This window comes from Salmo salar, chromosome 22 (genome assembly GCF_965601325.2).
Source record: "Salmo salar chromosome 22, fSalSal1, whole genome shotgun sequence".
NCBI lineage: Eukaryota > Metazoa > Chordata > Actinopteri > Salmoniformes > Salmonidae > Salmo > Salmo salar.
In genome coordinates, this window is record NC_138312.1 from 39,492,650 (window position 1) to 39,520,149 (window position 27,500).

General features: G+C 43.0%; 1 protein-coding gene across 3 annotated transcripts; it reads left to right on the forward strand.

The window, feature by feature from the left end:
• Positions 1-3,091: 3,091 nt before the first annotated feature.
• eif4enif1 (eukaryotic translation initiation factor 4E nuclear import factor 1) lies at positions 3,092-27,005 on the forward strand. Of its 3 annotated transcripts, none has more exons than XM_014167862.3 (19): positions 3,092-3,388; positions 4,388-4,539; positions 4,629-4,702; positions 4,815-4,939; positions 5,172-5,437; positions 5,703-5,895; positions 6,694-6,890; positions 7,475-7,613; positions 7,996-8,175; positions 8,371-8,702; positions 13,739-13,819; positions 13,989-14,190; positions 14,356-14,462; positions 24,263-24,402; positions 24,576-24,657; positions 24,981-25,107; positions 25,369-25,719; positions 26,164-26,337; positions 26,531-27,005. In XM_014167862.3, the coding sequence occupies exons 2-19, from the start codon at positions 4,447-4,449 to the stop codon at positions 26,758-26,760; spliced, it is 3,093 nt and encodes a 1,030-aa protein (XP_014023337.1). In that variant the 5' UTR covers positions 3,092-3,388; positions 4,388-4,446; the 3' UTR covers positions 26,761-27,005. The 3 variants fall into 3 exon arrangements, with proteins under 3 accessions (XP_014023337.1, XP_014023338.1, XP_082823727.1); XM_014167863.3 differs by having other exon boundaries at positions 6,694-6,860; XM_082967601.1 differs by lacking the exon at positions 7,996-8,175.
• The last annotated feature ends 495 nt before the right edge of the window (positions 27,006-27,500 follow it).

The window sequence follows — 27,500 nt, forward strand, 5'->3', positions numbered from 1 at the left end:
AGTACTTCCGGGTAACGGATCTGTGGGAATCGTGCAGAATAGCAGTCCCGTCCTCCATCCGTAGTAAATTAATAATTAGGTCGAAAAAAGTATTTCTATGAGATATTATGTTGTTTTTTAATGGTAAACTCTGTTTATTGTGTGTGTAGTCCTATCATTTATTGCACCGTACACAATTTTCTGTATGTTGTATCGCAGTAAAAGGGGGGCCCATTCTACCCAGGAGCACTTCTATTTTTATTAACAACAAATCAATACAGGAAGTACATGTGGGAACACAAGTATATATAAATAATATACAATGGACAATTGGACTAGGGGGTACAATATCACATTACACAAGGACTTTAAGGGACATACATACACTCATTATTGTAACAGATTTTTTGTTAGTAGAGTATTTAATTGTCTTAAAATACAGTTCAATTTCTTTTTGCAAGGTAAGAAAATGTGTTTTTTTTGTTTGTAAATTTACATTTGTGAATATGAAATTTGGTCAAAATTTATTTTTTAATAGTAGAGTTTTGGCATCCCATTATAAGGCAAGCCAAGAGTGCAAGTCTGGTATGGAATAGTGTTATATTTTACACTGGAAATTAACAAAGAGTAAGCTAAAATAGTTCATTTATTCCTTTGTAATTAAGATATAGTCCTGAATTAGTCAGTCAGCAGAGAGTTAAAGTTACAATACAAAAGTTTAGACTGGACTCTGGTTATATGGACACAGTCAATATTTTTTCCTGCAAAGTGCTATATTGTACCATATAGTCTCCAGGGATATAGGATACAGGGTCACCATGCAAACTTTTTGTATTTGTGTTTTTATAATTTTTTGCAAAAGTATTAAAAATAAAAAACAGATATGTAAATAAGGTATAAGTATTCAGACTCTTTGCTACGAGACTCGAAATTGAGCTCAGGTGCATCTTGTTTCCATTGATCATCATTGAGATGTTTCTACAACTTGATTAAAGTCCACCTGTGGTAAATTAAATTGATTGGACATGATTTTGAAATGCACACACCTGTCTATATAAGGTCCTACAGTTGACAGTGCATGTCAGAGCAAAAACCATGTTATGAGGTCGATGGAATTGTCCTGAGAGCTCCGAGACAGGATTGGGTCGAGGCACATATCTGGGAAAGGGTACCAAAAATTGTCTGCAGCATTGAAGGTCCCCAAGAACACAGTGGCCTCCATCATTCTTAAATTGAAGAAGTTTGGAACCACCAAATTTGGAACCAAGGCCCTTCTTGAGGGAGAAGGGCCTTGGTCAGGCAGGGAACCAAGAACCCGATGGTGAATCGTGGTGGGAGCATCATGCTGTGGGGATGTTTTTTCAGGGACTGAGAGACTAGTTAGGATTGAGGGAAAGATGAACGGCGCAAAGTACAGAGAGATCCTTGATGAAGACCTGCTCCAGAGCACTCAGGACCTCAGACTGGGGTGAAGGTTCACCTTCCAACAGGACAATGACCCTAAGCACACAGCCAAGACAACGCAGGAGTGGCTTCGGGACTAGTCTCTGATTGTCCCGGAGTGGCCCAGCCAGAGCCCGGACTTGAACCCGATCGAACATCTCTGGAGAGACCTGAAAAAATGTGCAGCGACGCTCCCCATCCAACCTGACAGAGTTTGAGAGGATCTGCAGAGGAGAATCGGAGAAACTCCCCAAATACAGGGGTGCCAAGCTTGTAGCGTCATACCCAAGAAGACTCGAGGCTGTAATCACTGTCAAAGGTGCTTCAACAAAGTACTGAGTAAAGGGTCGGCATACTTATGTAAATGTGATATTTCAGGGTTTTTTTTTTTTATGCATTTGCAAAAATGTCAAAGTTTTTGCTTTGTCATTATGGGGTATTGTGTGTAGATTGATGGGGGGGGGGAAACTATTTAATACATTTTAGAGTAAGGCTGTAACGTAACAAAATGTGGAAAAAGTGAAGAGCTCTGAATAATTTCCGAAATCACTGTATAACCAATATGAAAAACACAATTGAATTAAGCTGATTGGCCAATCTTTAAGTGCCGCAACATGAGAAGCGACACTCATTGCTGTGTAAACTGTGGATTTGGACATTAGAAATGCTCCTGAGTGGACTGGACGCCCCGCCCTCCTTTACTGCGACACAACGTTCAGGCAATTATGTATGTCCAATATGAAGAACATACTGCATTCAAGCTAATTTACCTTTTTTGATATTGTTAAACAACATTCTAAGTCTGCTAACATTTCCTAATAACATTTGACCATTTCTATAAATGTTTTTACCATATTCATTGCGGGACTTTTGTTTTGAAGGGAAATCGCCGAGATCACGGCCTTTGTTCTTGCTTATTCTTGCGGTTTTCTCAGGGGTGTATATTTTGCTGTTGCACCACGCACACCCTTTGATCAGCTGCGAGGCTCATTGTCCATCCAATCATGAAGTTTCTTCTTCCTTCGTGGTGAAGTTGAAACCAGTGGGATGAGAGAGTTTTACAGACATGTTGAAGTAGGCCAGCTTTGTGGGATCAAGTTCATTTATTTTTACAAAACGTTTGGTGCTTCTGTCATACCCTTTAAAATAAATAAAGATGCTGATCTTTATGGTGGCACCGTTGTTAGTCAGTGACCGCGTGCTGTCTTACAAACTTACTCTGTGCAAACCAACAATGACCATATGAACGAAAAACGTACGTTCAGTTCAGGGTGCTGTAAAGCACAGATCATCTTGCCCTAACATGACAGGGTACTGGTATAATTTACTAAGAAATAAAAATGTGGATGTGTTGAGTACCCTTTGGTTGGCCAGGCCTACATGTGAAATGAGCATGCACGGAACGGGCTAGTTGTTTTTAAAAAAGCATTGAAAGTGAAAATGATCAGCTTTCATCGCTCTGCTTTGGAATGATAACAATTAGCCGACCATACAGAATGCCTGATATGAAATGACTTACTCATAAAAGACAAGCAGCCATTTATATTTTATCTAAATACATATTCATTATTTTCATAGCCAAAAGATACATTGTCAAAGACAGTAATGGTTTTAAGAAATTATTTATTCTATTTTGAAATAGTTGAGCAAGGCATTAGTGATGGGCACTATATAATCAAGCCTACGAAGGACTCGTTCCGAACTAAGCGGTGATGAACGCAAATTCGCTGCTACGACGAAAAATAGACCGAAGACAAGTCTACTTCGACAATATAAGACGCCAGTATACTTTTGGATTTGTGTTCGTAGAAATATCACGGGCGTTGGCTCTTTGCTTAAAAAACTACCCTAGTTAATTGTATGAAAAACGTGCACTTATTGGAAGGCTTTATACCCAGCTAGCTAGCCGTAGAGCTAGGTTAGCTAGCTAACATCTTTTGGCTTCATACGTTTTCTGAACAGAATTGTAAGTGAATGGGTACCTTTACATAAATGTCTGCAACTTATTAAGAGTGAATTATGTTGGTGGGTTTGTTTGTAAACGTTACTTGACTGTACTCGGCATTTATCAATTTAATTTGTGATTAACGCGTTGACTGGGTAACTTGGCTATCAAATTGTGCCACAACAAGTCGGCGTTCAGGCTAACTAACTCAACTAAACAAAGTTTTGGCATCTGAGTATGCTAACTAGTTGGCCAACTACATAACGATAGTTAGCTACCAAGTCAACCAAACACGACGCCAACGGTCGTGTAACTTTAAACTAGGTAGGTAGCTAGCTAACATTTAGCTAATTGTTAGCCATTCATCGAATATTTGACGCCGGTTGTCTTAGTATCAGCGTATTCATTTCATCTGCCAGTGCAACTTCTTTCAATTAGTTAGCTAACGTTAGTTACACATTTTAGTGAGTCAGCTTACATTTGCCTGACTATTTAGATGGCTACTTCCAGTTGATTGACTGCGTGTCAACGTTCAATTATTTAGCTTGCTAACTAATGATCGCTAATTTCCTAGTATGCGAACGTTAGTTGGCTACCTAATTGCCACCATTAGCTAACTTGGTGACGTTAATCGCCACTTCGCTATGCCGCTCAGGTATGGCTGGACGACTTGTTGCCAGACCAGTTTAGTTTTCAATTTCGTCTCGTCTGCTTTTAACTCCAGGCCACGTCGAAGACGTTAATGTGCTAAGAAAGGCGATATATTTCTCTAATGTAGCTAGTAGTGAAATAGGCTTGATCTTAGCGTGTTGATATTTACTGTTTTCTTGTACTTACTACGCAACCTACATGTAAAATAATGCCAGAATGATGTTTGAATATCCAGTCTTTTAAGACTTTTTCAGTGGTCTTCCTCGCCAATATAGAATTCACTATTAGGATTAGATTTTTTTTTAAACTTTTGGTAGATATAGTAGACCTGTATGGGTTATTTCATAACAATATGACATTCTTTAACAGGTATACTACTAAGATCTTAAAACAGAAGTTATATATTGGTTTGGCCCCTTGACGGAGTCATGGAAAGGGATGCTTGTGTAGAGGTGCAGGAGAATGGTGACACCGAGGTGGTCAAGGAATCAACTGGAACATCCCCTTACAGATATACCAAGGTATTTTGGAGATGCATGGCTAATATAAATAGATAGCTGTGCACCTAGCAGCACAACTTTGTGGGGTAACATAATTTGTCTTCTTACAGGAGGAGCTTTTGGAGATAAAATATTTCCCAATCTCTAATGAAAGGCCAGACTGTCTTTTGGACAAATTTGACAGGTGAGCGTTTTTAAGATTGGAATAATTTGACACACAACATGTGTAGTTCTATGCCAACTGTTGAGTTGTTCCCTCTGGTTTAACTTGTTTTTTGGGGGTGGGGGGTGTCCAGTGATGGTGTGTGGGACCCTGAGAAGTGGCATGCTTCGCTGTACCCCACCTCGGAGTGCAGCTCCCCTGTGGATGGATATAAGGACTTTGTGGATGATAGGATCCCTCTGAAACGTAGAATTGCAGGTAAATTAGTAATGTAGTATATCATTTTCATAGCTGATATTCAAATGACTGTGGCATACACCTATTTAAAACATGCTCCATAAGGGTTTGAGGGCTTTTGAGCTCAAATTTGTACAGCTGTCCTTAGACACGCTACCGTGCTTACTCTTACTATTCCTTGTTGAATAAGCTATGAAGCATTAGTGTGAATGTTGAATGCTAACTGTTTTTTTTTTTTTTTTACACTTCTCAGATCCCCGTGAACGACTAAAGGAGGATGACCTGGATGTGGTGCTCAGCCCACAGCGTCGTAGCTTCGGAGGGGGGTGCGTTGGCAACGCTTTTCCTGCACCCACCCGCCGCCCTGTCAGCCCCCTGGAGAATAAGGAGAATGAGAGTCTCCGGCTGGGTGTGGCGCGGCGCATCGGCAGTGGGCGCATCATGGCGGCCCGAGGGTTCGAAAGGGAGAGGGAACCCCGTGTGGAGAAGGAGAGAGACTTCAAGGATAAGAGGTTCAGGGTGAGTGTCTATCTGCTGCTTCCTGAGCTGCATTCAATTCAAACATAATGACCCTAAAGGGACATAGTTATCTGTATGTACTGACACACAAAATGGTTATTTCTTGTGCCTCAATGGGAGGCTTACTTCCTGCAGTAATAAATCTAAATGACAATCGTCAGGAGCTGTGTACACATTCCACTCTTTGCTCTCTTTAAATATTTCCCATGGTATTTAGCAGCCTGTTAGATTTGGCCTATACCAGTTCTTCTTCCCTTTCCTGCAGCGTGACTTTGGGGACAAGCGTGTGTTCAGTGAGAGGAGAAGGAATGACCTGGAGGAGGAGCCGGAGTGGTTCTCAGGGGGCCCGACCAGCCAATCAGAGACCATTGAGCTCATTGGCTTTGATGACAAGATCCTGGAGGAGGACAAGCGCAGACCAAAACGCTCCCGGAAGAGGACAGACTCTGTGAGAGAAGGCAAGTCATGCTGCATCATATCACCATTGGAGATCATGGGAGTTGGTTTTGCCCAAAAAGGTTGTCTGGTGGCATTGGTTTACAGCAAGGGTGTCAAACATGCGGCCTGGGTCCAATCTGGCGTGCGGGTGGTCTGAGTAAAAAATTTAAAAAAATAAAAATAAAATCCATATACTTTAAAATGAGTAAAACCAAATCGAAAGGGTAATGGACCTACATTCATACAATTTCATGACTGTGTCCAGCTCCCTAATAACCACTGAAATGGAAGCTAGACAGTCAGGGAGCGTAGGACGTTTAAAAAATGATAGATGGGGGACTAGTTTTAAAAATTGACAGCAAAGAAGTATAACACATTCAGTGCAGCTCTCCGGACTTTGTTGAAGACTGACTGCTGCCCCGGGGCAAAATCATTTTGACACCCCTGGTTTACAGTTTTATGGATGTAATGCATTGCTATTTTATTTTGAATAGTGGTGTATTTTGTTTCTACTAATGGCCACTGAAGTGATAAACGTTTATTAATATGCACATGGTAGTGTTTTATAGTTAAGTTATAAATGTGTTTTTTGGGGGGGGGGGGGTATAAAGCATCTGTAGTGGGTGATATCTGATTCAACTTTTTAGAATTTCTTTTTTAGGGGGTACATCAGATTTAATATTGTAGCTTCCATCAATGTAATTGTCTGTAACTACAGTAGCCATTCAGCTGTCAGATTATCTTAAAGCCATCAAGCTACCCTGATGGTCTGTTTGCTATGTGTTTATTCATTGTCGTGTTTGCATTAATGTGTTCAGCAGTGGAATGTAATGGTGGGCTGGCAGAGGAGCAAGTAGTGAGAGATTCTCACTCTACAGCAGACCAGGAGGTCCCTCACCCAGAGGTCCTACCAGAGCAGACATCAGGAGACTTTGACTTCAATGAGTTCTTCAACCTGGAGAAGACCATGCCAGGACTGGCCTCTGTAAGTCCTGGGCAGCACTGCATGTTTAAGGTGTGTGTTTGGGGGCTATAAGGTGTGCACTGTGTTATACATCAACTCTAAATTTACCGTGTATTGGTCTGTAGTTGGCTACACATGGTCTTCTCATACACTGGAGTTTAGTAGTTTCATGGCTTTATCACTTGGGACTTTCCTTTGTCTGTTTGGATGGATGATGGTGGTATTGTCACCCTGTCAAGGACATCGTACTTTCTAAAAGATTTTCTTGCTGTATTGTGATTTATTTTTTTGCAGTGAAAGTTGTAAGGGACCCAACCAGTTTCTCCTCCAGTGTGGTGGTTTTGTTAGGGTTCAGTCTAATGCAAATGTATGCCCATGTGTTCCAGCTTATTACGTCACTTATTAGAATACCTTGCAAATTATTAGCAAAAGAAGCTCATTTCCCTATTTTATAGATATGGGATAGGGAAATAAAGCACAGATTCAATGAATGAAGGGTACACTACTGACAAAAAGCCCAAGTGTGCACATGGACAGAGCCCTAAATGTAAGTGCCACGTAACACCCACCCTTGAGCAGTTTGCCACTCTGGACTACTAGCTTGCCTCTGACCGGCCTCTGTCCCTATGTTGCAGATGATAGAGGATGTTCTGGGTGAGGGCCCTGTGTCGGCCAGCCGTTTCAGCCGGTGGTTCTCCAGTAACCTGAGTCCTTCAGGCAGCCACTCCTCCAGCCTGCGCTCCACCCCCCACGAGGAGCTGGAGAGACTGGCCGGTAAGGAAGGGACACTTCTAGCCTGGTCCCAGATCGGTTTGCTGTCTTGCCAACTCCTGTGGTCATTGGCATGACAATGACATAGGAGTTGGCAAGACTGCACAAACTGATCTCGGACCAGGCTAGAACATCTAGAATTCATCCTCGGGGGAGGGGGGGAAACTTCATGTCCTCCTTAGTTATGTCTTCTGTTAAATTTTATTATAAAAACATAATTGAATAACAATATGCAATGCTTTTTTTACATTGAGGACTAACACACACTTGTTCTGGCCACAGATTAAGCCTAGTCCTGAAATAAACGAATAAACTTAATTTTTGTCCAGGATACTGCACCCTGTTGTCAAAATTTGGGAAATAATTGGTTTACCCCCTCCCTCAGGGCTGGACCCCCGCTGTACGTCCCCTAGCCAGGGGGGCCCTGTCCCATACTTCACCCCCATCCAGTCAGTGGAGCGTAGGGACAAGGTGGACATCCTGGAGCTGTTACACAAGGCCAAGATAGACTTGAAACCCCTCCTCTCCAGCCTCAATGTTAACAAGCAACGCCTACAGCAGAGCAGTGAGTCATCCTTTACATAACCAGTACATAAATTCCACCATGTGAACTACATCAGCTGCAAGTCTACTACAAAATGTGTCTTGTATGAAAATGGTTAGGGCTTGTTCAGCATTTAAGACGAGAGTAATGGTTCATAGGTTTTGGTGCATTCGTATGATGCGCATGTTTACATTGCCCTTCTTCTTTGTCCCCCAGCTCACTCGGGCGTAGTTCTCTCTCTGGAGGAGGTAGAGGGGGGTCTGAAGGGTCTGAAAGTGGGCTCTGAGCTGCACCACCAGATGCCTCGAAAGGCCCACCAGAATCAGCAGCAGGGAGGCATCGGCGGCGGAGGCAGCACCAGCAGTGGCACACCCTTCATGGCTGAACACCTGGAGCAGGCTCTAACAGGCGGTGCAGGCCCCAGTGCAGGGCCCACGTGTTCACGGGCCAGAGACCCTGACATGTCCGCCTTCAACAAGTTGGTCAGCAGCATGAAGGCAAGTGGAACACTGCCCAGCCACCCCAAAGAAAACCAAGTGAACAGCAACGTAAGTGTGCCACTCTCAGCTAATCTGTTTTAAAAAGCACTGACTGTCCTGTTGGCATGCTGCCTCTCAGGTCAAGCTGGATGTTTAAGCCCTAACTGCTTTGCGCTGCTTCAGGTAACCTAGAGTCTGGTAAACTGACCCATGTGTGTTTTGCTGTGAGTGTGGCTTTTTACATCCCATGTAAGTGCTACATGTAGGTTTTCAAAAGCAAATGATGCATGAATGCTAACATCCTAACCATTAAATCAAACCACCAAAGTCAGTACATCTGGAAAAGTAATGGGTATACATTTGTATAGCAAAGTTTGAAGACTTCCTCTTTCGAGGGGTGTTCTGGATTCACATGAACCTCGATGCACTAACATGACAATCAAAGGATTGCATACAGATTTTCTTTACATTATCCTTCATATCAAATTTGACTGGATTATCATTGTCCTGTTACTTTTGTGCCCTGGTGAATGTCTGTCAGAGGGTCTGTCACTTTGATCTATGGGCATGGAGGTATATCTACATTCAGGACTTTCATTGCCTCTAGCTGAGCCATATTTTGCTCTTCTCCATCCCAATGGGAAAATGTTCAGATCGGACGATCAATTGTTGCTTTTTGTAGGAAATAGGTTAATCTGTCGTGACAATGTTAGAATTGTCACGTCAAAACGATGTTATACGGTGGGTTGCACCAACATGTATTAACCCAGTTTAATAGTTATTCCAAGGTTTAGCTATTAAACTTGTTGCACCACATTTTAAATTAAATCCTTCCTCTAATCTAAGTTTAATTTTCAGTTTAAACCTAGATACAGTTTAAGGCTGTTGGTCAATGGAGAGAAAAAAAAAATATTATATATATATATATATATATATACTGCTCAAAAAAATAAAGGGAACACAATGTAACTCCAAGTCAATCACACTTCTGTGAAATCAAACTGTCCACTTAGGAAGCAACACTGATTGACAATAAATTTCACATGCTGTTGTGCAAATGGAATAGACAACAGGTGGAAATTATAGGCAATTAGCAAGACACCCCCAATAAAGGAGTGGTTCTGCAGGTGGGGACCACTTCTCAGTTCCTATGCTTTCTGGCTGATATTTTGGTCACTTTTGAATGCTGGCGGCGCTTTCACTCTAGTGGTAGCATGAGACGGAGTCTACAACCCACACAAGTGGCTCAGATAGTGCAGCTCATCCAGGATGGCACATCAATGCGAGCTGTGGCAAGAAGGTTTGCTGTGTCTGTCAGCGTAGTGTCCAGAGCATGGAGGCGCTACCAGGAGACAGGCCAGTACATCAGGAGCTGTAGGAGGGCAACAACCCAGCAGCAGGACCGCTACCTCCACCTTTGTGCAAGGAGGAGCAGGAGAAGCACTGCCAGAGCCCTGCAAAATGACCTCCAGCAGGCCACAAATGTGCATGTGTCTGCTCAAACGGTCAGAAACAGACTCCATGAGGGTGGTATGAGGGCCCGGCGTCCACAGGTGGGGGTTGTGCTTACAGCCCAACACCGTGCAGGACGTTTGGCATTTGCCAGAGAACACCAAGATTGGCAAATTCGCAACTGGCCCCCTGTGCTCTTCACAGATGAAAGCAGGTTCACACTGAGCACATGTGACAGAGTCTGGAGACGCCGTGGAGAACGTTCTGCTTCCTGCAACATCCTCCAGCATGACCGGTTTGGCGGTGGGTCAGTCATGGTGTGGGGTGGCATTTCTTTGGGGGGCCACACAGCCCTCCATGTGCTCGCCAGAGGTAGCCTGACTGCCATTAGGTACCGAGATGAGATCCTCAGACACCTTGTGAGACCATATGCTGGGGCCGTTGGCCCTGGGTTCCTCCTAATGCAAGACAATGCTAGACCTCATGTGGCTGGAGTGTGTCAGCAGTTCCTGCAAGAGGAAGGCATTGATGCTATGGACTGGCCTGCCCGTTCCCCAGACCTGAATCCAATTGAGCACATCTGGGACATCATGTCTCGCTCCATCCACCAACGCCACGTTGCACCACAGACTGTCCAGGAGTTGGCGGATGCTTTAGTCCAGGTCTGGGAGGAGATCCCTCAGGAGACCATCCGCCACCTCATCAGGAGCATGCCCAGGCGTTGTAGGGAGGTCATACAGGCACGTGGAGGCCACACACACTACTGAGCCTCATTTTGACTTGTTTTAAGGACATTACATCAAAGTTGGATCAGCCTGTAGTGTGGTTTTCCACTTTAATTTTGAGTGTGACTCCAAATCCAGACCTTCATGGGTTGATAAATTGGATTTCCATTGATTATTTTTGAGTGATTTTGTCAGCACATTCAACTATGTAATGAAAAGTATTTAATGAGATTATTTCTTTCATTCAGATCCAGGATGTGTTGTTTGTGTTCCCTTTTATTTTTTGAGAGATATATATATATATAATATATATCTCTTAGATTGGCGATTAATTCTAAACTGCCGCTTGAGGTGGTTTTAACTGATAAAATGGCAGCATATCTACTGTGGAGAGACCAACTTGTTCCTCAGAATAGAGACAGTTGAATCCCGTTGCGTTTTAGGATAATTAACTCATTATTCAGTAGGCTATTTACGTGCCCATTTTGTACAACAATTGAATTGGCGTTTATGATATGCCCGGCCTTGGTACGAATGATGTTATGCAACATGCTGTAACGGGCCTGATAACAGTAACATATTAGTGAAGTAGCATTAACGTGCATTGTTATTTATGCCTACTAAATATTGGTGGGTCAAATTGTCCATCATAGGGGTTTATGGAGAGGGGCAAACTGCTGGGGAATAATCTTGCATATCTTCTGGGTGATAGGATCAATTTCCTTGGACGGAGGCCCACCTCCGGCTCCAGTCTGAAATAGAGCCCGCCTTTCCTTTGCCGCATCCTTTTTGGCTTTTGCTTTAAAAAAATTTCCAGCACGCTTTAATTTGTTTGGGTCCCTCTTCCCTTTTAGTCTGTCAATCCATTTACATTAGTCGCATTAAATGGCCCAGGTGTCTTACTACTTTTTGACAGTCGTGTTGTCTGTTTTTTTTCCTCCAGTACGTTACTAAATTCCTCCATCAGCTCCGACCAATATTTTTTCATAAGCGTAGAAATTTGAACATCTTTGACATGACATGATCAGGTGGCTAGCAGACAAATAAATGGCGTTAAGTAATGACAAAAAAATTGTACGCTAGTTAGCTTGGTTTATAAACTAGCTAGCTACAGTAGCTAACAAATTAGCTTTCTGTCTAGTACTGGCAAATAACAGATTTTATTTCAAATCAGCCAACCCATGAGAACCTTTTCCGATAGTTGCAGTAGTTCTAACATTACATTGTTGTTTTATCATGGAACAGCACCTTTGTGGCCTCAATTGTCAAGTTGGCTAGCTACTTCATTTCATCTCATGAAATGCCTCATATTGGGGTAACATGTCACTAATCATAGTTTAAAACGGTTAGTCATAGATTTACTGATCCAGATTTAAAATGAGGTGGTGCAACATTTCCAATTAGAAACCTAGATCAGCTCTAATCCTAGATTAATTTTAACAATGTTGGTGCAACCCACCCATAATGTCTTATATGTAACAACCTATATTTTCCATTGGATGACCTTAGACATCCCATTTTTACAATGTCAAAATACTAACACAAACTATTAACCAAAGCATATGTTGGCTTCTCAAATGCCTGGTTCACCAACTACTTCTCAGAATTCAGTGTGCCAAATCGGAGGGCCTGTTGTCCGGATCTCTGGCATCCTCTATGGGGGTGCCACAGGGTTCAATTCTTGGGCTGACTCTTCTCTGTATATATCAACGATGTCTTTCTTGCTGCTGGTGATTCTCTGATCCACCTCTATGCAGACGACACCATTCTGTATACATCTGGCCCCTCTTTGGACACTGTTAACAAACCTCCAAATGAGCTTCAATGCCATACAACACTCCTTCCATCGCCTCCAACTGCTCTTAAATGCTAGTAAAATTAAATGCATGCTCTTCACCCGATCGCTGCCCGCACCTCCTTCCTGACTAGCATCACTACTCTGGATGGTTCTGACTTAGAATATGTGGACCACTACAAATACCTAGGTATCTGGTTAGACTGTAAACTCTCCTTCCGGACTCGTATTAAGCATCTCCAGTCCAAAATTAAATCTAGAATCGGCTTCCTATTTTGCAACAAAGCATCCTTCACTCAGGCTGCCAGAAAAAAACTCGTAAAACTGACTATCCAACTGGTCCTTGACTTCGGCAATGTCATTTACAAAATAGCCTCCAACACTCTACTCAGCAAACTGGATGCAGTCTATCACAGTGCCATCTGTATTGTCACCAAAGCCCCATATACTACCCACCACTGTGACCTGTATGCTCTCGTTGGCTGGCCCTCACTACATATCCGTCGTCAAACCCACTGGCTCCAGGTCATCTATAAGTGTTTGCTAGGTAAAGCCTCGCCTTATCTCAGCTCACTGGTCACCATAGCAACACCCACCTGTGGCATGCGCTCCAGGAGGTATATTGCACTGGTCATCCCCAAAGCCAACACTTCCTTTGGCTGCCTTTCCTTCCAGTTCTCTGCTGCCAATGACTGGAACGAATTGCAAAAAATTACTGAAGCTGGAGTCTTATATCTGTAAATCTATAAATAGCACACCTGACTACCTCATCCCCATATTATTACTTACGCTCTTTTGCACCCCTATATCTACTTGCACATCTATCACTCCAGTATTAATGCTAAATTGTAGTTATTTTTGCCTCTAGGGCCTATTTATTGCCTACCTTCTTACTCTTCCACACTGTACATAGACAAATCTATTTTTTATTTTGTGTTATTGACTGCACGTTTAACTGTTTTTGTCGCACTGCTTTGCTTTATCTTGGCCAGGTCAGTTGTGAATGAACTTGTTCTCAACTGGCCTACCTGATTAAATAAAAATGTATGCATCAGAAAATGCCCAGTGGGATGGGTTAAGTGTCCGCTGCCAGGACAGTTGTCTGATTGCACCACCTTCCACCCCATTTACAGCTCAATCAGCCCTTGAACCTTGCTGTAGTGCCCCTGCCTGAAGCCACAGTGCCTGCCCAACAGCACAAGAACATATTCCAGGTGTGTGGTTTGGGACTAGCTTGCATGTGGGATTTTGATAGTAAGCTGTAGCATTAAAGGATGGTGTTATTTTGTTTGGCCAGTTTGTTTATGAATGGAGGACTCCCTGATTAGCACTTGTATGATGTCTGTGTTGGTCCTGTCTGAGCAGTGTGTAAAACTGTTACAGGAGCTTCTGGGTGCACAGGGACCTCCCCATAGAGGCTCCCCTTCCCTCCTCCACAGCCTGCTGGGCAGCCCCAACGCCCCTCCAAACCCTTGCCCTGGTCCTCAACACAGCCTGCTACAGCACAGGGGGCCCTCGCCTCCACTCTTCCCACAGAGGGCTCCCTCTCCTGACTACTTCCATGGGCGCATGCATCCTCCCGCCGGTAGACATTACTCTTTGGAAGCCAAGACCTAGGTCGTGTTCATTAGGGCACACCGTAGAAAGTCTCTACCTGGCCTGTGTTTCAGGGCACTTTTCTTCCATTTGGTGCCTAATAACTACAGTGTGTGTGTGATTGAGCGACTGATTTGTCTTGTGACGTTTTCAGGGTACCCTGTTGGTCCACAGCCCATGATGGGGGAGCAGTTCCCAGAGATAAATAGATCCTTCAGCCCTGGTCCAGGACATGGACCCACCCTACAACATCAACAACAGGTCAGAGATACTCTTGTCTATCAAATTGCCCAATGATGGGTCGGGCCAGGATGATACCAGTATCTCGACACTCGTTAGTAGCAAACTGAGTTTACTTATTTAGGAAAACAACCCTAATATTTGAAACAAACATTTATCAGCCATTTTATTTTCAAAGCTATAGGACGCTTTTACTTTCAACAGGTTTTAAAGGACCTAAAGTCTGCTTTGTTTTCCTTTTTGTCATGGGAAAAATTGTGATACTGGTATCGTCCCGGCCCTAATTTTGGGACTGGGACGATTTTCTGAAGTAGGGCTGGGCGACATATCATTTGTTTTAGTGCAAAATTCCAAATGCCTGTAATCTCAAGGTTTTTAGGAATGTTTATGTCCACTTGTGTACTGTGTCCCTTTACACACATACACTAAGCCTCTCTCTGCCACTTTCAACAACAAATATGAAAGATAACTACTTCCTCTCTGACAACAAGTAGTTTCAATTTGAGGTTTGGTCGAACAGAATTGTTCATATAGGCACCTAAACAACATTGAGACTTTACTGTAATATATATATTTTTTTTGTCTCAACTGAGAGCATACCCTACTAAAACCGGAGTATTAATGAAAAGGTTTTCTAGAAAATGAATGCTGTTTCTAGGGCTGTAACTATTCACCGCTACACATCGGTTCCCGATTCCAATGTTTTAAGATGGGACTGCATCGGTGCGCGGACTCCAAACTGATCTAAATGTAGCATGCATCGATCAGAAAATCCATTCAAACATTGCGAATTCACAACTTTTTTGTTGTTCCTCATTTTACTTTCTTTCTACCATCTGAAAATACCTAATCTGAAAGTGAGTGTGGTGCCTAGATTAGGGGCCTACAGTACACACACCGCTGACAGCTCCTCCAGCTCGTGAGCTCCAGCAGCAGATTTTTATTTAGAATAGAAAATGAATGTGTATATGCAACATCTTAGTATATAGAAACGAATCACTTCGATTTGTTCTCGACTCGCACTGAATCCTTTCAGACTAAAATGTACCGTTCCTGTATCGGAGTTCTTGTATCTAGGTCAGCGGAGGCTGGTGGGTGGAGTTGGAGGACGAGCTCTTTGTAATGATTGGAATAAATGGAGTCAAACGTGGCTTCTGTATGTTTGACACAGTTCCATGATTCCAGCCATTAGAATGAGCCTGTCCTCCTATAGCTCCTCCCAACAGCATTTCCTGCTCTAGATGCATATCGAATAGTCTTAAAATGGAAAGATTCACATCCCTATCAGTTTGACTCGAGCAGCATTTTCCACATACTGTTACGTGCTAGCTGTAGTCTGTTTTTATAAATGTGCAATGAGTAGGGCTGGTGATGGTATTATCGGCAGTCATGAGTCAGGACGGCAGTAAAATTCTACGTTACCATTGAGTCACAGTAATCTCTTATGCTCTCTGGACATACGTTGGTAGTACCCAACTCGCTAATGACCATCAGGTCGCTAATGGCCTGCTTCTCGGGGCTGTGTAGTCCATCTGACATAAATACAATTGAAAATCGCATGAAACACTTATCAAAGCAATATGTGCTCTTAGAACTCCTTCGTTCAAATTGATCACAATGAGGGGAGTTTAACAGCCGGTTGAAACTGAGTGGAAAACATGGTCGTTGGGGATGTTTTGAAGCCTAACATAATGAAATGGACCGTGCGTTCTGATTCATTCTAAACAACCATAAGCATACTAGTTTATGCACATGCGTAGCAAAAAGACTGAATTAAAATGATTGTGCCATTATACAGTACATAGCCTACCGCATATTACGCATGGCAGAAAAACATAAAATAAACTGATTTTAAGATTGCTTTGTTACATTGGTCTAGCATATCCTAATTTGTTCAATATGAGTATTCGCCTTTGAGTGTGGACTGTATTATGCATACTGGATGGACTGATTACCTAATGCTACGCTCCAACTTTCTATCCATGAGTCTGGAAGAGAACTTCTAGGCCTAGGTGATGCTGTTGGTTCATTGCTTGTGGAGGGTGGCTAAGTCTACAATTAGAGTGAATTTATACTCATAATTAATAGGTTGACACTAACTTTTGCTACAGAATATTTAACCACTGTGCATCTTAGGGATGCATGATATATCGGTAAGCATATCGGAATTGGCCGATATTGGCAAAAAATGCCGGCCTCGGACCGATGTCAAAGCTGCCGTGCGTACCTACAGTTGAAGTCGAAGTTTACATAGACCTTAGAAAAATACATTTCAACTCAGTTTTTCACTATTGCTGACATTTAATCCTAGTAAAAATTCCCTGTCTTTGGTCAGTTAGGATCACTTTATTTTAAGAATGTGAAATGTCAGAATAGGAGAGAAGGATTTATTTCAGCTTTTACTTTCATCGCATTCCCAGTGGGTCAGAAGTTTATATGCACTCAAAGTACTTTGTAGCATTGCCTTTTTAAATTGTTTAATTTAGGTAGCCTTCCACAAGCTTCCCACAGTAAGTTGGGTGAATTTTGGCCCATTTCCTCCTGACAGTCAGGTTTGTAGGCCTCCTTGCTCGTGCACGCTTTTTCAGTTATGCCCACAAATTTTCTATGGGATTGAGGTCAGGGCTTTGTGGTCATTGTCCATTTGGAAGACCCACTTCCTGACTGATGTCTTGATGTTGTTTCAATATATCCACATCCTTTTCCATCCTCATGATGCCATCTATTTTGTGAAGTGCACCAGTCCCTCCTGCAGCAAAGCACCCCCACAACATGATGCTGCCACCCCTGTGCGTCACGTTTGGGATGATGTTCTTCAGCTTGCAAACTCCCCCTTTTACCTCCAAACATAATGATGGTCATTATGGCCAAACAGTTCGATTTTTGTTTAATCAGACCAGAGACATTTCTCCAAAAAGTATGATCTTCGTCCCCATGTGCAGTTGCAAACCGTAGTCTGGCTTTTTTATGGCGGTTTTGGAGCAGACGTGGCTTCTTCCTTGCTGAGCGGCCTTTCAGGTTATGTCTATCGGACTCATTTTACTGTGGATATATACTTTTGTACATATTTCCTCCAGCATCTTCACAAGGTCCTTTGCTGTTCTGGATTGATTTGCACTTTTCACACCAAAGTACGTTCCTCTCTAGGAGACAGAACGCGTCTCCTTCCTGAGCGGTATGACGGCTTCGTGGTCCTATGGTGTTTATACTTTCATACTATTGTTTGTACAGATGAACGTGGTAGCGTTTGGAAATTGCTCCCAAGGATGAACCAGACTTGTGGAGGTCTGCAATTTCCTTCTTTTTTTTTTCCTGAGGTCTTGGCTGATTTCTTTTGATTTTTCCCATGATGTCAAGCAAAGAGGCACTGTTTGAAGGTAGGCTTTGAAATTCATCCACCGGTACACCTCCAATTGACTCAGGCTAATTGACATCAATCAGAAGCTTCTAAAGCCATGACATAATTTTCTGGAATTTTCCAAGCTGTTAAAAGGCACATTCAACTTAGTGTAAAACTTCTGACCCACTGGAATTGATAGTGAAATAATCTGTCTGTAAACAATTGTTGGAAAAATGACTTGTCATGCACCAAGTAGATGTCCTAACCGACTTGCCAAAACTATAGTTTGTTAACAAGAAATTTGGAGTAGTTGAAAAACGAGTTTCAATGACTCAACCGACGTGTATGTGAACTGCCGACTAAAACTATATATAACGTAGGTAGATGACAATGACGGCACAGAAAATATAGCGATACATGTTCAACACAGCATTCCTAACCTAGCCCACAATGTCTGCTGTGTGGATTGAGTGGTCATTTGAAAGAGTAAGAGAATTTCAGCGAGACAACTCAAAGGTGAAATCCATTAACACAGAGATAATGGATTTCATTGCACTTGACAATCAACCGTCTGTCGTGGTTGACGTTACCTTTCGCTGACCTGTCGCGCACCGGTACACACTACCAAGTAGGTGCTATTTTTCAAATGTTGCCCTACCAGAGTCGCATAGTATTGTTGAAACGCACATACACGAGCTACTTGCTATGGGCATCACTGCTATTAGCTTCACTACTGACATTTGGACAAGCGACGTCTACCCCATGAGCATGCCGAGTCCGACAGCACAGTGGTCGACAAGGATTTTCTAGTGAGGAAAGCCGTATTGCATTCTCAAGAATGTGCTGGTTCTCTTACCGCTGCTGAGGATATGTTTGAAACATGCACACGCTCCATTCAAACAATTGACTCGAGAAATAAACTCAACTGCGTCTGCAGCAGACGTGATACCCTGTCATGGCATTAACGCCGGCTCAACAAAACCTGACGGTCTGTTAACATATCTTGGAAAGGTACTCTACTAGAGTTCTCTCTGAGCCTCTATTGGGTCGCCACTATGCTCGACGCTAGGTACAAGAACCACTACTTCGATGCAGACAAACGGGGTTTACTTGACAAATTAGATACCGCTGGACCAGATGGAAATGGACAGTGCGCACAGAGGAAGAGGCCACGGATCAACAGAGCTAAAACTTCACTGCTTGACATGTACGATGAAATCCTGGTTGAGACTGAACAACGAAACTGCAAGTAAGTGAAATGTTTTACTGGTAATGGGGACAAGTGTAAATGCTTACAACTCTTTGGTGTTTCAACTATTTAACTGTACTAAAATGCTTAAGGCTGCTAAAAAAATTAATATGATCGTTTATTTATTTTTGGGCAAGGAAAATATTATTGCTTACGGCCCAAATGTTATATCGGTGCATCTCTAGTGAGTTTCCTTCCTCCAGCACGCAGAGAGGGGGCCTGTCACCAGTTTAATTAAATGTTTTTTTTGTGAAAACCATGTTACTATCAATGTTCGCAAACAGATTTCACAAGGTTTTCCAAATTAAGCACTAGGTAAATGCAGTAACTGGGTTGGAGAGCCAATGTCATGCAGAGTTTAGGCAGAATATCATCTGTAGTGCAGCGAGAGGCTGCATGATCCTCAAACGGTTGACGCTGTGGAGTGAAATAACCAGAGTAGCCTGAAACTAACCCGCAGGTAAGCAGCTTCCATTCATTATTGGCATGCATGTTTTTTTTCCCCCCTGTTCCTTCCCGTTTTATAATGGGCCATTCTAAATCTAAACTTATTTTAGTAAATACAAGATTAACATTTAGAATGGTATATGTTTACTTGATGAAACCGCTGTGCAGTCTGAGGCAAAGAACAGTGCAAGCTTTTTTTTGCTACTTTCTCAAGTCATCTATAGCTTATCATGCAGCCTAAGGATTGTATATGTTTTAATTTCTAAGACATTCTAAGGATTGTATCATTCACAACTAAAGTAGGCAAATGACTCTAAATCTAGCAAAGGCCCTGTTTCAAATGATCACTTTTACACTCAACCTAGCCACTTAATATGCGCGCTCGCTCCGGAATGGGAAAAATATCCTTAATATTTTATTCAGGTAAATTGAATTATATTTTTCTTTGTATTAAGTAATGGCATGGGACTTACCTTGTCTGCTAAATGAACAAGCCTATGGCATATAACATTCTGTTCTTCTGAAATTAATGTTTCGTTAGACATGCCTAAAATAAATTATGGATTTATTCTGACGGTGTATTATTTTTATTTAAAAAATATATTTTTTATAATCCCGACGGCGCGCATCAGGGCTTCTATGCATGGCGGCCTGGAGATGCTAAGTGTTTGTTAATGGTTAATTTCGGTTAGACCGGCAGTCTTTTGCATGACAATAGCTGGCTGACAATTTCATGAACGTCCTAGCAATGAGCATTAAAAATAACATTTCTATAAGGAATTAACTCATTTTGAGAAAAAGCATATTTTCCAGGTAGGTTACTTGATTTCAATACCTAAAAGTGGACAGGTTAGCATGCTATTCAGTTGGAGACGTACAGGACACTTTAAACTGTACTACCTAGGGATGTTAACTGTTAGTCGCTGAAAATTGTGCATTTAGTGTTCAGACCCCTTGACTTTTCCACATTTTGTTACATCCTTATTCTAAAATGGACTAAAATATTTGTCAGTCTGCACACTACCCCATAATAAAGCAAAAACATTTTAATTTGTTTGCATATTTATTCAACTTGAAATTGAGCTCCGGTGGGTCCTGTTTCCATTGAACATCCTTGATGTTGCTACAACTTTATTGGAATCCACCTGTGGTAAATTCAATTGATTGGACATGATTTGGAAAGGCATATGTCTATATAAGGTCCCACAGTTGACAGTGCATGTCAGAGCAAAAACCAAGCCATGAAGTCGACGGAATTGTCTGTAGCTCTGACAGGATTATGTCGAGGCCCAGATCTGGGGAATGGTACCAAAACATTTCTGCAGCATTGAAGGTCCCCAAGAACACTGGCCTCCATAATTCTTAAATAGAAGTTTGGATACTCGAAGACTCCTAGAGCTGGCTGCCCAGCCAAACTGAGCAATCGGGAGAGAAGGACCTTGGTCAGGGAGGTGACCAAGAACCCGATGACCACACTGACAGAACTCCAGAGTTCCTCTGGTGATGAGAACTTTCCAGAAGGACAACCAGCACTCCACCAATCAGGCCTTTATGATAGTGGCCAGACGGAGGCCAGTCCTCAGAAGGCACATGACAGCCTGCATAAAGACTCTCAGACCATAAGAAACAAGATTCTCAGGTCTGAAACCAAGATTGAACTCTTGCCTGAATGCTGAGTGTCCTGTCTAGAGGAAACCTGGCACCATCCCTATGGTGAAGCGTGGCATCATGCTGTGGGGATGTTTTTCAGTGGCAGGGACTGGGAGACTAGTCAGGATTGAGGGAAAGATGAACAGAGCAAAGTACATAGATCCTTGATGAAAACCTGCTCCAGAGTACTCACTCAGAACCTCAGACTGGGGTGACGGTTCACCTTCCAACGGGACAACCACCCTAAGCACACAGCTAAGACAATGCAGGAGTGGCTTCGGGACAAGTTTCTCAATGTCCTAGAGTGGCCCAGCCAGAGCCCAGATTTGAACCCGATCGAACATCTCTGGAGAGACATGAAAATGGCTGCTGCTCCCCATCCAACCAGACAGCGCATGAGCGGATCTGCATAGAAGAATGAAACTCCCCAAATACAGGTGCGCCAAGCTTGTAGAGTCATACTCGAGGTTGTAATCATTGGCTAAGTTGTTTCAACGAAGTACTGAGCAACAGGTATGAGTATTTATGTAATTTACATTTTAATTTTCCATTTTTAATAAATGTGCGAAAATGTCAACCTGTTTTCTTTGTCGTTATAGGATATTGTGTGTAGAGGGAGAAACTATTTAATTCATTTTAGAATAAGGCTGTAACATAAGATTTGTAAAAAGTTAAGGGGTCTGAATACTTTTGGAATACGTTAGTGTAATTTGCATACTTTTATGGAATTTAAATTGCTTTTTTTTTTTTTTGTCATGCATCTTATTTATTGCACAGCATACAGAGCCTAGTTTGAAGAATGGAATATCCTACCACCTGTCAGTGTGAGTAGTTCTCAGTCTAGGCTGCTGGAGTGAAACCTGCTTTTGTAAGCCCAGTCATCCCTCAACAAATAACATGCGATTTGAATTTAGAATTAACTTTGGTGGCCATGATTTTAAAACGAGCTGTTTTTATTTCTCAAGCTTAACTCGTAATTAAAGTGCGCCTCCCATTCGTCATTCTGGTGTATAGGGTATAGCCTGCCTACCATTGACTATCAGCATGTCACCCACCACTTAAATGTGAGCTTGAGGCAGTATAATTATTTGAAATCTGAATGTTTTCCTTCAAATATTGAGATATATTTTACCTTCAAAGTAGCCTTGTGGAAGTCCATCCATAGAAACGTAGGCAATTATGCCATTAACCAGCGTTTCTCTCCTGTTTGGTTTTTATGTCAACTTTCTTTCATTGTCCGGAAGCCGAAGGCACAATCCTAGTCATATTAGCAACCCATCATAGTTATTAGATTCCCCCTCTTTTTAAATTTCGAACAGATTTTATTCTCACAACTGCTCGCATTACGTTTAGAGCAGTGTTTTTCACAAATTACATTTTGGCCAATGTTTTGAAAATGACGAGTTGCATGTTCAATAATAGGCTGTAGCCTTTTGAACTGTAATGCTATTGTTGCAAGTTTCCATTTTTAGCTCTTAATGAAAAATGTCCGGTCCTTGTATGCGTTTACAGTACCAGAGGAAGAGGCAAAGCGTGATGTGTCACGCGACAAAATCTGTCCGACATAAGCCCAATACGTTTCTATGGGCTTATTTTGGGCCTAAGGTTGTCGCCTGTATCCCCGCCTTGGGCTGACTAGTTGTTAGTGCTTTGCAGGCCAGTCAAGTTATTCTACACTGATCTCGACAAACCATTTCTGTATGAACCAGTCTTTGTGCACTGTGGCATTGTCATGTGGAAACATGAAAGGGCCTTGCCCAAACTGTTGCCACAAAGTTGGAAGCACAGAACCACCTAGAATGTCGTATGCTGTGCGTTTAAATTTCCCTTCACTGGAACAAAGGGACCTAGCCTGAACCATGGGGAAAAAAACGGCCCCAGACCTTTATTCCTGCTCCACCAAACTTTACAGTTGGCACTATGCATTGGGGCAGGTAGCCAAACCCAGATTTGACTGTCGGACTGCAAAATGGTGAAGTGTGATTCATCACTCCCAGAGAACACGTTTCCACTGCCCCAGAGTCCAATGGCGGTGAGCTTTACACCACTCCAGCCGACACTTTGCGCATGGTGATCTTAGGCTTGTGTGTGGCTGCTTGGCCATAGAAACCCACTTCATGACGCTCCAGACGAACAGTTCTTGTGCTGAAGTTGCTTCGGGGCAGTTTGGAACTCTTTAGTGAGCATTGCAGGCGAGGACCGACAACTTTTATGCGCTTCAGCACTCGGTGGTCCCGTTCTGTGAGCTGTTATTGCTCCTAGATATTTGTACTTCACAATAACAGCACTTACAGTTGACCGGGGCAGCTCGAGCGGGCCATAAATTTGACGGACTGACTAGTTGGAAGGGTGGTATCCTATGACTGCCACTTTGACAGTCACTGAGCTCTTCAGTAAGGCTGTTCTACTGCCAATGTTTGTCTATGGAGATTGCATGGCTGTGTGCTCGATTTTATACACCCAACAGCGAGTGTGGCTGAAGTAGCTGAATCCACTAATTTGGTGACCACGTATGTACGTATTGGGATTTACATGTGTGGTTCTCCCACTACGACTCGGGAAAACAACATGCAGTTTATTAGGCTACAGATTTAAATATGTTATGAACTTCACAAGTTGGTGAAAGTGCAGTGAGTGATCCTTTCCGATAAGTATTGAGGGTCTTATTCTGGTGACATGATTAATCCTTGGCTGCCGTTTAGACACAAATTATTGCGCATATCCATAATCTCATGTAGGCTAGTCTACCTGCCCTAGATCTTCGAGCTGTTGGGTGGCGTGCACATGCCAAGACCAGAGTGGGCACATTTGCTATTTAACACAACGTTTTTGTGCCCACTATTTGGAGTTGAAAATGTGATGGCAACATACTGAACTTTGGAACATACATGAAGTGGAAAGTACCTTTATGGGCACTGTCATCACACATTGCTTTTTATCCACAAGTCAGTATGATGGAAACACCACTGGTGGGGAAAATTTTTAAAAATGTATTACTTTTACAAATTTCTGAATTTTCATATCTGTCGCAAATTGTATTGAAGCCTAGCTATTGTCAACAAAGGTATGCCAACTGTAACCTTTTGAGATGAGTGTGTAAAAACTGATGGTAGATGAATGCTTCTCTGGCTCCAGATGAGGGCGCTGTCCATGGCTGTTGACCAGGCTGACCGGCAGGCTCTGATCATCCAGCAAGACCTGGCTCTCCATGCCCACCACGCCTTCCAGACAGGTTACAACAAACCGCCTCCGAACAAGGCCTACCAACACAACAGGTGACTTTCACTTGTAGCTTTTAAGCAGGGATTGAATTATACAATGACTTGAGGTGCCGAACATTAATCTTTTGTAATTATGGGGGGCCCTTGATTTTGTTATAGGGGTTTTGATCCCTCCTGTAATTCCAACCTTGGTTTCAAGTATCACTTGTGTACTATGTGTTCTCCAGACAAACCAGGATGAACCGATCCCCTGGTCCAGGCCCTCATCCTGCAGGCAGAAACTCCCCTGGCAACACTGTTACCAGCATGGTATGTTAAAAGGTTGTCTGGGTTGTATTCATTAGGCACAGAAGAAAAGACAGGTAGGGGACTACCTGTGTGTTAATGAATGTGACCCTGTTCAATCACACTGCTGAATCAAACCACATAGTGGTTTCAGGAAATAAGTGCTTTTTTTGTTGAACTGTCCAACTCTTCCCCTCCTACGCACAGTATATTAAATATATAATTTGAAGTATTGTAACCACAACTCTGAATTTTCGACCAACTGTATGGTTTGTTGCATGTTACCTTTTTTAATGCCCTCACATTACTTTGAGTTATATAACTACTGGTTCTTGTCTGTTGTACAGCTGTCGCCATCTTTCGTGCCCACGTCTGTGATCCGTAAGATGTACGAGACGAAAGAGAAGAGTCGAGATGAGCCAGGTAGTCGTCCAGACAGCAAGGAGGGTCACTCCCAAGGCCACTCTCAAGAGGGTATGTTCACATACTGCTGTTTCATGTATGTATTTAAAATGTTTTGTCAATTTAGGTTTGTATGTCTGTAGTGACATTGTTTGGGGAAGGTGTTCTCGGTTAAAACAAGTCTGTGTATATTGGGCTTAACTTTTGCACAATAAATTAAAAAACACATGGTAGTGAACTAGTACTCTAGTCAGGTGGATGAATGCCCTCGTCGCAACTTAACTTGCCTGTTCCTGTGTTGTCAAATGTAGTGTTTGTGCTCCTGTGTTACAGACAGTAGCTCTCCCAGCTCCTTCCTGGATGGGATGGATGGTTGTGGTTCTCAGTCTGGAGGGGTAAAGGCCTGCTCCACCCCCCTGTCCTCCCACTCCCAGGCTCGCCAGCACACCAAGGACCACCAGGAGCGTCCTAGGCCAGGCTCCACTGGGCACCACACCCCCACCCTGGTGTCCCCCAGGTCTGTCTCTCCCTTCCCCCGTCCAGTCTACCCGGTACCGCTGCTATCTCATGGACATGTGCCCATGGTGCGCCCTGCTCTGCCCCAGCTCCACCCCAGCGTGCTGCAGAGGATGCTGGCCCAGGGCATCCAGCCACAGCAGCTTGGCCCGGCTCTGATGCAGGCAGGTTAGTACTGGTCCACTCTTGATTACATTGTATTTGTTTCAAACTGTCTACAAATCACAGTTCACAAAATAACTAGTTATTTGTGGTCAAGATTAATAATTCTAATTGCCTATGCTAAGCCAGGGGTTCTCGGTGTGGTCCTACCGGGGTTCTGTGGACAGATCTCCAAAATATAATTTCAAGTGTTTTATTACATTTCTATGAATAAATTAAACAAATTGGCTAAGGGGTCTGAGAAATTGAGGGGGTAATACAAATTCAGATTATTAATCTATATTTTATGTTCTTAACCCTAGGCAACATGGGTCTGGGAAGCTCACATGGATATTGGTATCCACAGTACTCAAGCAATTATATATTTTTCAACCTAATACTACTTGTACTCTGAAGTGGATGGAAATTACTGATTGCTGAGGTGCTCATTGAAATCTCTCTTCATCCTAGGTATATTTCCACAACATGTTGACCTCTCACAGCTTCAGGGGTTGCCCTCTACCCTACTCGGACAACCCCTCTACCCCCTAGGAGCAACGGGACATCCTCTCTTACTTCCCAGATCCAGCAATCCCATGCAGCTAGCGCTCATGCAGCAGCAACTCCAGCAGCAACAGAGACCAAGTGAGTGACATTTTCAGTTAAGTCTGTTATTGTTCAACAACCCCAACTTTAACCAATTTTGCATGTGTTGTACTAATGTTCATGCACAGTCTAAAAGATGCAGGAGATGAGGGCACTTAATGTATCTAGTTTTATGACATGGGTTTGCCAATGTTCCTCATGGCATTCACTGACAAATTTCATTTTCTCTCAGTGCATCCAACAGTCCCAGGCCACCAGTCACAGAACCACGGCCCTCATCGGACGAACCACTCCCAGCAACGTGTGGGTAGCCCTCCTGGTGTGGGGGGAGCTGGCCTGGCCAAGTGGTTTGGCTCAGATGTGCTGCAGCAGCCCCTTCCTTCCATGCCTGCTAAAGTCATAAGTGTAGACGAACTCGAGTTTGGGCCCTCAGGAGTTTCATACAACCAGAATTCTGGATAAAGCAAGACTTAATTTTCCCCCTCCCTTCACCTCCCTGTTAGTGAAAATGTGGTCTTTAATTTCTAAGACTAACAGATCCTGGAGAACAAACAGTACGTGTCCATGTTTTGTCTTAAACCTTGAAGTCACTGGTAGAGTATTGAGGCCTAAACTCAAAGAAAGGGAAGGATGAGTTGTGGAAGATTACTTTTCTGCAGCTTATTTGTTTTGGGGTATTTTTTTGCAATAAAGATGAAGTAACATAAGCCCAAAACTGTACAGACCGTGGGAATAGATCTTATTATTCTTCCTGTACATCTCTTTTTCTTGTTAAGGGGAAGGTTGTATCCTGCTGTTTTTAAGTGAAAACTGCCACAGTCAGACGGAGTAGCTACCAAGCGAAGCAAGGGTTGTCATGTCCTGGTAGTTTTTATTTCTCCCACCTTCCCCATGGATTTGAACTGCACTGAGAAAGGGGCTAATGCAAGTTCAATACCCATGTTTGATTGGAGTTGATCTCGAGTGTTCCCTTCAAAAGATGTCCTCCCTATGGCTGGGTCAGTCGGTGTACCTGCCTGCCCTCTGTCTGGAGAGGTGGGTGGCGCTTACAGGAAGCACCCAGGGGGTGCAGCAAGTGCTGGTTGTGCCTTTCGCTCTCTGACTCAGTTCTTCCTTCTGTGATTCCTTGCATCCTATCCAGTTGCTCGTCTAAGATCCCTCATCTCGGACAGTCTTCTCCAATGTGTTTTGAGAAGGTAGAG